The sequence below is a fragment of the Gavialis gangeticus genome, unplaced genomic scaffold (genome assembly GCF_001723915.1).
Source record: "Gavialis gangeticus isolate Ggan-Ray unplaced genomic scaffold, GavGan_comp1, whole genome shotgun sequence".
Taxonomy (NCBI): Eukaryota; Metazoa; Chordata; order Crocodylia; family Gavialidae; genus Gavialis; species Gavialis gangeticus.
This window is the reverse complement of record NW_017729032.1, coordinates 177824765-177835778: the sequence shown is the minus strand read 5'-3', so window position 1 is coordinate 177835778 and position 11014 is coordinate 177824765. Positions and strand designations below refer to the sequence as shown.

General features: G+C 43.9%; 1 protein-coding gene across 2 annotated transcripts in view; it reads left to right on the top strand.

Annotated features, from left to right (window-relative positions):
* ASB11 (ankyrin repeat and SOCS box containing 11) overlaps positions 1-4578 on the top strand; it is a 29341-nt gene extending 24763 nt beyond the window's left edge. For both annotated transcript variants that reach the window (XM_019523969.1, XM_019523968.1), the window contains exon 7: positions 3597-4578. In XM_019523969.1, coding sequence (XP_019379514.1) covers positions 3597-3721 — 125 coding nt within the window. In that variant the 3' untranslated portion in view covers positions 3722-4578. The remainder of the gene's footprint in view (positions 1-3596) is intronic.
* The last annotated feature ends 6436 nt before the right edge of the window (positions 4579-11014 follow it).

Sequence of the window (11014 nt, the reverse complement as noted above, 5' to 3'; positions counted from 1 at the left end):
CAGTCCCTCCAGAAGTTCCCTGACTAGATCCTCACTGACCCTTGGCCTAGGTGTGCCTCCCCTGGGGCCTGAGGGGGGCCCAGTGCGGGGGCTGATCCAGTCCCTGCTCAGGAAAATGGAGGCAAAGAAGTCATTAAATAGGTTAGCTTTGTCATCTGGTGTGACGACCAAATTTCCTAGCGTGTCTTGCAGGGGCCCCACATTACCCGGTACCTTCTTTTTGCCCCCTATGTATTTAAAAAAGGACTTCTTGTTGTTCTTGATCTGGGAAGCTAGTCCCAGTTCCATCTCCGCCTTGGTCTTCCTGACTGCCCCCGGCATCCCTGAGCAAGTATAGTCCTCCCTGGTGATGGCCCCTCCCTTCCATTGGGTGTACGCCTCCCTTTTTGCTAGGAGACATTCTCGGATGCTTTTGGTAAGCCATGGGGGCTTTTGAGAATTCAGGTCTGAATTGATTTGAAGCTCTCTGAATTGATTCAGAAAAGATTCAAAGAGCTTTGGTGATTTAGGCAGTCCCCACTGGTTGCAGTAGGGAGCTGGACCCGGACCCCATGCTGATAAGTAGGGGGTGGGACAGGGGGAGGGGACCATGGGGGTCCCCTTCCAGGCCCCATTCCCTGCCTACTCCCACAGCTTCCCTGAATGCCCCCCAAGCCCGCTAGCTCTACCAGTTCCCCGCCCCCCCCAACAATGGCTGCCGCACCCAGCCCAGCTTCCAGCCCTTTAAAAATATAAAACAAAAACACCCACACTCACTGGCTCCTGCAGCAGCCTCGGGGCTTCTGGGGGCTAGTGGTAGAGCCCCCAATGCAGCGTGGGGTAGTGGGGAGCAGTGGAGACCGCACCCCACCGGGAAGGAGCTGTTGAGTCAGGGCTACTATTCTTTTTTTTTAAGGGCTGGGAGATGGGGAATGGGGCAGCCATGGGGGGGCTGGGAGAGGGGGGCGGGATCAGGGGGCTTGTGGCAGAACCCTCCCATGTAGCGGGGGGCAGTGAGGATTGCCCCCCCACCTAGCAGCAGCTGATAAGTGGGAGCTTTATTTTTTTTTTTCAAAGAGCCAGGAGCTGGGGCACATGGGGTAGCCATTGAGAGCAGGTGGGGATGGGGCCTGTGCAATTCAGAGATTTGGCTGATTCAGCAGCAGTTGAATCTTCGAACCAGATTTGTCCAAATCAATTTGGAACAGTGATTCGAATCACTGAATCAAATCACTATCCCCCGAATTGGCCCAATCTGAAGTGAATACTAGCCACTTTGAAAAGGCCTACTGCAGATGTGGCCTCACCAGTGCTGAATAGAGGAAAACAGTCACTTCACTTGACCTGCTGGCAACACTCCTACCAGCATAGCCCAGTATGCTGCTAGCCGTCTTTACAACAAGGGCACACTGTTGGCTCATATTCCACTTTTGTCCACTGTAACCCCCAGACTCATTTCTGCAGAACTCTTGCTTAGCCAGTCAGTCCCAAGTCTGTATCAGTGCATGAGATTATTCCATCTTAAGTGCAGGACTTTCCACCTGTCCTTGTTGAATCTCATAAGATTTCTTTTGGACCAAGCCTCTAATATATCACTCTGAATCTTAGCCCTACCCTCCAACATATCTGCTACTCCACCAGCTTGGTGTCATCTGCAGACTATGCCATCTTCCAGGTCACTAATGAAGATATTGGGGGAAAAAAAACAACCCTAGAACTGACCGCTGGGGCACTCTACTTGATACGGGCTGCCAACCAGACTTTGAGCCATTGATTAGTATCCTCTGATCCTGATGCTCCAGCTAGTTTTCTATCCACCTTACAGTGATATCCAACCCATACTTCCATAGCTTGCCTGTGAGAATGTTGTGGGAGACCATATCATGTGTAAATATTTGCACACTGAGCAACGTTAACGTTGTGTGCATTAATACAGCACCCTTCAAAGGATCTCACAGTTACCTTGGTTGAGACTCACTGGACTAATGAATAGATTTTTTTTCAGCTGTCTGTACATGGGTACATGTTACACATGCAGTGTCATTTTGTCTTTAATATTCCATTTAGTGCTTTTCAATCTCAAACCCCTCACCCCCTGTGAAGTGATGATGCCTGCTTTATGATAATTTTACATAAACGGTTCCGTCCCCCACCTTTTATATCTGTTGTTGCAATAACTGAGTTTGTTAGCACTTACATCAAGAATGGTCACTACTACACTTTAAGGGGTTGTACAAACAAGTCTTATAGGCACAAATCTAGTTCTTGATTTATTTTTTCCCATTAACGGTATCACAGTTTAGGTCAGTGTACAGAAATCTTTCTTTGCTATTAGTTTTTCCCCAAAAATTCTTGTGATTTCCATTTCCATTGGTTCAGCCTGTTCATTTTATAGTCAGATGGATCATATGACAATTTAATTTATTCTTGTTGACTCTTCACTTTTCAGAGATGAATAAATTCCACATGACCTGTCGACAATTCAAATGTTCCATCTCTCTTGCTTTCAAATGCTTCATTATATCTATTTCTCCACCTGAATTTTTTCCTAGTGAGTCTACAAAAAAAAGAGGATTACAGACCATATAAATACAAGGACCACAAAAACTTCCTCTAAAGGTTTTTCTTTCTACTTAGTTTTTTTCTGGCTTATTTATTTGTATATTTTCTTTTAATGCATTTTCCTTTATAGCTGTTTGTGCAATGATAATTTGAAATAGGAAATTTAGCTTATTTTCCCTTACTTTTCTATTTGCTTGAAGGAATGATGTCCCTCTTCAACTCAAGTTCTATCTCTATAGGCTATTTTCCCTGTTTGTTTCCAATTCATGTATTTTAATGGGACTTTTCCAGCCTATTTTGGCCCTTAAATTTATCTTTAGTGAAACTTCCCTGACGCAGCTGTGAAGATTTGGGATCAGACTTTTACACTTAGCTGTCTAAAGAGTTCTTTTAAAATATTTGTAACAGCTATCATCTCAACTAACTCTTAGTTGTTGAACCATAGTCTTCCGTAACCAAGAGCATGAGCTGTCACAATTAAAATAAAGAACCATTGCTCTATATCTGGGGCTTGATGAACTGAGGGAGACTTTTATGACACAGTCACCAAGGAGATACATATGAGTGTGCACAAAAATAGTATTATGTGTTGATGTTGGTATTTTAGCACACACATTTCTGTTTGAATGTACAGTTGCATGTATTGTACATGCAAAAACTGACCCTACTAGTGAGTCTCCCACATACCATAGTATCTGAGTATCTACTACTTTTTTATTGTTTTTATCTACTAGGAATTTTATTATTGGATGGACCCAGGCATGTGATAAAATAAGTTGCAGATCTTATATGTGCATATGCCTTCCTGATTCTAAGGTTTTTCTCAAGGAAAGAGACAGGAAAACATTGTGCAAATATAAACATCTTTTTAGCACTTACAGCTTCCAAAATGTAGAACTACAAGTACAAAGTCTGTTCAACTATTATGGAGTTATGCAAGAGGTGTGCAAGAGATGGTGCATGTTTTGATTTATAGGGCCTGCCTGTATTCAGCTTCTTGGTTTCAATTTGTATCGCCAATTATTTTTGTTTATTTTTTCTCTCCTCTTTTCCAGGTCCTGCCAGCCTTGCCCAGCTGTGTCGGCTGTGTATCAGAAAATGTCTGGGCCGATCGTGTCTTTATGCAGTGCAAAGACTTCTACTTCCTAAACCACTTGAAACATTTATTTTATATCGGTAACTCTATGACTGTCTACAGGCTGATTTTAAACAGGAGGAATGCATGGTTGTTTTACCCTGAACAAGCCATGATGAAAACAAAGACATCACTTACTGTTTACTAAAGGTCCCAAACCACTAGCTGTTGATATAACAATACTTCCCTTCATACTCCTATATGTTGATGCCCATCAAGACATTTTTCTGTAGCACATTAGATGATACCATAGAAATGGCACCTTCATACCTTGGTGGTAAATCCTACTTGCAGAGGTGTAACAGGGAAGCTCTGTGCCCTGGGCAGCCTCAGTACATGAAGTAGTGTGGCTCCTGTTGCACCAAATGGTGGCAGGATAGCCAGCTGTTGCTTTAGCAGCAGCAGCTATGTTTGAACCCATTCCCTCCCACCCCAGTTATACTACTGTCTAATGATGTTGTTTTACAGATTTGAAATATACAAATGGCTGATTTTCTAGGGAGATGTGTGTGTTGATACACATACGCCTTCTGCCTTAAATGTAGTCCAGTTAAATCAGCCTACCCACCTCTCATGTTTCATGGTCAGCAAAAGTATGCATGGGTTTCAAGCTCTTGGGAGTTCATTAAAATCTCACTGTAAAATGGCAGAAGGGCAGAGGTGTCCATTCAGATTGGGTGTTTGTCCCCTATGCTTTCTACTTGTTGGATGTTGGTGACAGCTGGGGGATTTGTAAGCTCTTTTTTACCTAGGATGTAATTACCTTGTGGAACTCTTTTTGCCACAAGGTGTTGCAGAGGTTGATTCATTCACCTACGCCCAAAAGAGGATCAGACAAATTCATACAAGATTAGGAATAATAGGATCATAGGAAAGTAGAGCTGGAGAAGACTTCAAAGGTCATCTAGTCTAGTCCCCTACTTAAAGCAGGACCATCCTGACTAAACCATCTTAGCCAAGTGTCTCTCCGGCTTGCTCTTGAAATCTTCCAAGGATGGAGATTCCACAACTTCTCTAGGTAGCTTGTACCAGTGCTTGACCACCCTCACAGTCAAAAAGTTCCTTCTAATCTCCAACCTAAATTTCTCCTGCTGCACCTTGAAGCCATTACTCCTAGTCTTGTCCCCTGTCACCTAGGGGAAAAACCCATTTCCTTTGAAGACTGTTATCAAATACCCTTTCAGTCTTCTCTTCTCCAAACTAAATAATCCTAGTTCTTTAATTGCTTCTGAGGCCCCTAATCATTTTTGTTGCTCTGCCTGGATTCATTCCAATCTATCCACATCCTTTTGAAAAGTTGGGCCCAAAACCGGTGAAGCTGAGGCTGTTGCTGAATTGAGTGGATCACTTTCCTCAATTTGCAAGTGAAACTCTTGTTAATACAACCCCAGATGCTGTTGGCTTTTTTTGGAACAAAGAGCATGTTGTTCGCTCATATTCAGCTTATCATCCACTGTAACCCCCAGGTCCTTTTCTGCAGTGTTGCAGCCCATCCAGTCATTCTCTAGTCTGTATTTGTGACTGCATTTAATCTGTCCCAAGTACAGGACTTTGCAGTTGACCTTGTTGAATCTCATCTGATTGTTTGCAGACCATTTCTCCAGTCTTATCCAGTCAATCAGTGGACATAAACATTACAGTTAGGGATGCAGACTTCAAATTAGGGCATCTTATGTCCTTGAATGCTGTAAGGGAAGAAGAGCAGGGAGCAGATTGGTCTGGATTGACTCCACATAAATACTCTTTCCCTTTAGTATCCATACTCTATTCTGGTGGATGACAGGATACTGAAATAAATGGACCTGTAGTCTGACCCAATACACCTCTGCTTATATTCTCTTTGGTTTTTGCCAAATGTATGTCCCGTGCCTTTGTTCTTCCCATTTGTAGTTTAAAAGTTGAAGGACTAGAGCAAACATGGCAGGACTAAGAGTCAGAAGGCCCCAAGGCTATCAAATATACTAAACTTAGAGTTTATAACAAGTGAAGATCCAATGGGTATTGGGATGGCAGAAGGCTGTCGGCTTTGTCTTTCCAGGAGCTGTTAGGTTAGTGTGAGGAGCGCTTCTTCAAGGCCTGAGTTTGGTATATTTTTGGCCAAGAATAGGGGAGCCATGACTCATTTTGATTAAATGGAACTGGAAAGAGTTTCCAGCTCCATTTTTTTTTACCCAAATGTCAAGGTCTGAGGAAAAAAAGATATTTTACACCCATAGGCAACAGGTTTCAATATAGATCACAGACTCTAGTACATGTTTTCAGTGGCCACATCTACACATTCATTAATGCACAGTGGTTACTGCGCATTTAATTTAGTACTTGTATAAGCAAAGTTTTCACTGACATGAATACATTCTTTATAAAGTAAAGAATATTTCATATATATATATGATGATCAATCTTACATCTGTGCAGGGGGTTGGACTAAAGGGCCTCTGGGAGTCTCTTACAACCCTCCAATTCTTTAGAAGCTACCTTGTTCTGAGACTAGCACTTATGACACTTCTCAGGAGCCTTTCACCTCAGCAGTATCAAAAAAGGAAGACACTACGTTTATTTCCTTCCAGTAGATCTCTCTCCTGTTTATCCTTATGGAGCCATTCTGTATCTAAATAGAAGCAGGGATCCTTAGGTAATGTAAGCTGGTAGAGTTTACATTCGTAGACTTCATAGACGTTAGGGCTGGAAGGGACCTGGGAGGATCATCGAGTCCAGCCCCCTGCCCCAGGGGCAGGAAGTCAGCTGGGTCATAGGATCCCAGCAAGAAAAACATCCAGGTTTCTCTTGAAGGTGTTCAAAGTAGGTGCTTGAACCACCTCCGGTGGCAGGCTATTCCAGACCTTGGGGGCTCAGACAGTAAAGAAGTTCTTCCATATGTCCAGCCTGAAACAGTCTTGCAGGAGTTTATAACCATTTATAACCTTGCAGGAAGTTATAACCATTGATATATTCAAATCAAACAATATAAAACAATTTACATCAGCTGAGGATCTGGCCCAGAATGTGTAATTTCCAACTTTGCCTTTATCTGGTCATCAATGGAAACAAGAAATAATTAACAAGGGATTTTAAATTAAAAAATATATATATATTTCTCATAGATGTTTAAATGCTTCCTAGGAAGAATGGAAGCAGTTGCTCAATATTTATAACTGATGCTAGCTTCTGTTATATAAGTGGTTTTCAACCTCTAACTACAACTGTCTTATAAACAAGCTGTTCTTCCTTATATAACATATGCTATGTCTTATTTTAAATGAGAGACTTTTCAGGAAATTTGGCTTTAAAAAAATGCTGATGATTTGCAGTTTTACTAGAAATTCACTTATTCTCCAAACTTTTACTGTTGTTGATTACCATATTTATTCATTACTAAAATGAGGTTCCCCCCCATTTAACATGGGGGGAAAAGCCCCTCATTTTGGAATCACGTACAAGGACAGTGGCAGGGCAGGTGGCTGCTGTGGCTTAGGCTTTAGCCTGTACCTGGGGTCAGGGCAGTAGTGGCAGTTCCTGCCTGCCCTCCCTTCCTCCCCACCTTCTGCACCCTTCTATCTCCCTCCTCTAGCCTCTTCTCCCCATCTCCCCCTCCCACAGAGCCTCTTCCCTTGCCTGCCCCTCTCTTCCCCCCCCTACCCATGCTCCATGCCAGCAGGCTCTGTGCATATACTGCAGACTGTGGTAGTAGCATGGGGATAGAGCCTTCCACCGCAAAGCAAGGGTAAGTGGGGGGAGTGGGGTGCAGAGGCTGTGTGGGGAGGGGGAAGGTTGAGCAGAGAGGCGGGGAGGAGAGGGAGCAGAGATGCTGGGTGGTGGGAGGACAGATGATGGAGGGAGGGGCAGGAGGGAGAGCAGAGGCAGAAGGGTGAGGGAGAAGTCAGGTAGTTGTCAGGGGACAGGCACTAGCAGGGGCAAGGTGCTTGACCTTCCTATACTTCTGCCCTCTGCAGTGGGAGGGTGGGATCAAAGATGACCCTCCAATAATTAGATTCTATACATGGAAACTTATAACAAATATAAACTTTCCATGTATAGAATCTAATCATCGGGGAGTTGTTGGAAATAGTCATTCTCCTGAGATCAAATCTATCCCTTTAGGAGATTTTGTGAATTATTTTCACAGCGCCCCTAACAGGCCATGTAGAATAGACATCATTATCCAATTAGCTCAGTATATCATCATACAGTCGCATCCCCCTCACACACCTACTTTCAGGACTAGAACATGGAAGCAACAACTGGGGATCTTTTTAGGACCCTGAATCTGGTAACCCCTCCTCCCTCCGATCTTCTTGGCACTCCCTCACTTCCTTTTTGTGGTCAGAGGCACATTCCTTCTCCCCTTCCCACTTCTGCTACTGCTCCTGGCTGATGCAGGGTCAGGGGGAGCTCTAGAGTCACCCCTGTCCCGCTTCACCTGGGCTGTGCAAGGGGGCTGGGCTTAGCAGAGGACAGCATCAACAGGGACAGGCAAGCTTCCCCTTTCTGTCTGATTCCCCACTCCGCATGTGTTCCCCAGCAGCCTCCTTTGTGTAAATTGCTAACATATCCCAACGGGTAGATGGTGCTGGCTCAAGAAAAAGGACTGCATGGATATCAAATGGAGGCACTATTTTAGTGCATTGCTTTCACTGGGAATGCCCTTGTGAAAACCTGTCAGAAGCTATTGCTTTTGGGCATATGTAGGCAAAATGGGGGCCCTAAATTGAAGTGGTGGGTTTTAAAAAGCACTACTTCAATTTAGGGCTGATTAAACCCCTGTGTTGTGCACCCCGCTGACTTACCTGCCTCTCTGGCAGGAAGGGGAGGACTAGCTGCTGGTGGTCAGAGCAGTCCCTGGGAGCTATGGGGGTGGGTGAGGGGGGGAGGAGGAGGGGACAGGGACTAGTGCTTCCCTCCATGCCAGCAGTGCCCCCCCAGAGGTGGCACCCAACTCAGGCGGTCCCTGGGGGCACTGCAGCCATGGAGGAAAGCACCAGGTCCCCGCGCAGCTCAGGCAGGCTCAGAGGGGGTGGGGAGATCAGGCTCACCACTTTTCTTTCCCGGGCTGCTGTCAGGCTGCCTGCAGGGCTTCCTGCAGAGCTGTGGAGCTGCATGGAGCCCGGTGCTTCACTCCACGTCTGTAGGAAGTGAAGCAAGGAGTTTTAGTTTGCTGTGCCCCAAGTCATTTATGGCTCATTACAGCACTGAATTTCCTACAGTGGCTGGAATTAATGCGCAATATGCCTCCAAGGTGTTCAAACACCGACACAATTAAAAGCAAAAGCATTTAGTCCACTTTAAAGTGTTGTGCACACACACCTCTCATTTTGTCTATACACAACCTTCCTTCCCAAGTAAACTGTAAGGGAATGCTGGTGCCTGTCTTTCTTTGGATGATTCTCTATGGAGTCCAGAGACGTCACCTGGCACAGCGTGCTATAAATTGTCATCTATCTGTACAAGGTTTGTGAACTTGGTCCAACTCCCAAAGGACATTTCCACAGGACAGGCCATTCCATTTTTAACATAGCCAGTGCAAGACTCTCAACATCAATGGGACTGGTAACGTTGCTGTAGCCAAATATGGTCGCCTATCAAAATTACACAGGTTCATATTTAAAGAAATATATGAACAAACTGTGAGATGACAGCTTGAAAATACAACCAAACCATTTGTTTTGCTAACAGTTTATGATGTCTTTGTTTTTTCCCCGTGAAAATAGCTTTTTGTTAAAAATCTAGTTGTTCCCTATTGTGATTTTTTTAAAAATATATATATTCTGTAGTAATGTGTAATATAGTCATTTCAAATAGAGTTTATTTCCCACATGACTTTCTTGTCTATTTTATTTTTGGAAAAGACGTTTCTCTTTAAACTTTGTACTGTTTGTAGAAACTCAAGATCTTGGAAACAAACCAGAGGTGAAGGAAATCTTTGTGCGAATCAGCTTCTTTAAAAAAAAGAGTGAATTCTGTATTCATAAAAGCCAAAGACTTCATAATCCTGGTTGGAGCATAATGAAGGCAGGCACTGTGTAAGCTTCTGTTTGCTGCTCTGCCAGTTCACATCACTCACCTGCAACACTGCTGCTGTTTCAGTCAGTGGCCTCCCTTGATTTGTTGCTATTCGTGTACCCCGTTGCTCAGTGTGCAGAAAAAAGGAAAAGGATAAGGCAGTTGCACTAAACACACACGTCTCAGGGTTATTCTGATGAACAACTAAAATATGGCATCTCACTCCACTACCCAATCCATTCCTATTTATACAAAGGAGAGAACCCTACCTCCCCCCGAAACTATACACCTTTTCATTCAGTAATCTCTGCACTGAGCCCATCATTTGTTTGAGCTCCAACACATCTTTTGGAAAAAATGTCCAGCTATATTATTTTTTATAGGGATAAAAAATGACTTTGACATAGCACTGGGGAAGTCTCAGCTGGAGAAAATATTTCTGCAAAGACTGAGGAAGGAATGAGAAGCTTTCTGATGGTTTGCATGCATAAGCATGGATGTCTTTTATGGTGCATGTATTTTATGGTGTGTAGCATAAACACACTTTGTAGCAACAACAAAAAAGATATGTTTCAACAAATGTCCAATTGAAGAGGAGTCTAGGCATGCCGAATCTGAATAAAAGCTTATTTCAGAGGCATAGGTAGCTAGGGCTGTGCCTTGGGCAGTGGTGGTGCACAGTGCAGGTGCATCAGCTGGAATTTTGCTGCTGCAGGGGGGATGTCATCTCCTTTGTTTTGCTACCAGTATGTGCTGAGAAACAGTGTTTAAATGGCTTTTTTGGCAGCAGTGAGCCTCCAGCTGCTGTTCCTACATCATGAGCTTCTAGTGCTACTCAGCCCTCTCTACTGCCAGAGCCACTGCCCTAAGGGTGCAGTGGGGATGAGGAGGTCAGAACAGGGAAATGAATTGTGGCAGAGGGTGAAGCAGCCCCTAGCTCTATCCTGATGCCTGGGACTTGCCTGCCCAGCATTAAACTACTGGATCATTCTAATATATGTAAGTTCTGTTTCACAAAATTGTGACCAAAAGTATGGTCTGTCTCCAAAGGAGATTAAGAAAAAAAGGCTTTGTGTCTTGTCTCTTTAGCCTTTTTAAAATTAACTTCTTTATTGTGCCTTTCTAAGACTCCTGGTGCTTCATCCAAGGTCATATAGGCAGAGATTCCTAAAATCTACACACAGGGGAACCCAAGCAGACCTATTATATCCAACCATGGAACCCTAACTGAGGAAATGATCAAGTTTCATCGAATCCACCCTAAAACCTCTTGTCACCTAAAGAGTGAGTTTTGTCCAAGACACAATAAACTTTCTACAAAAACTTAAAAACATAGACCAT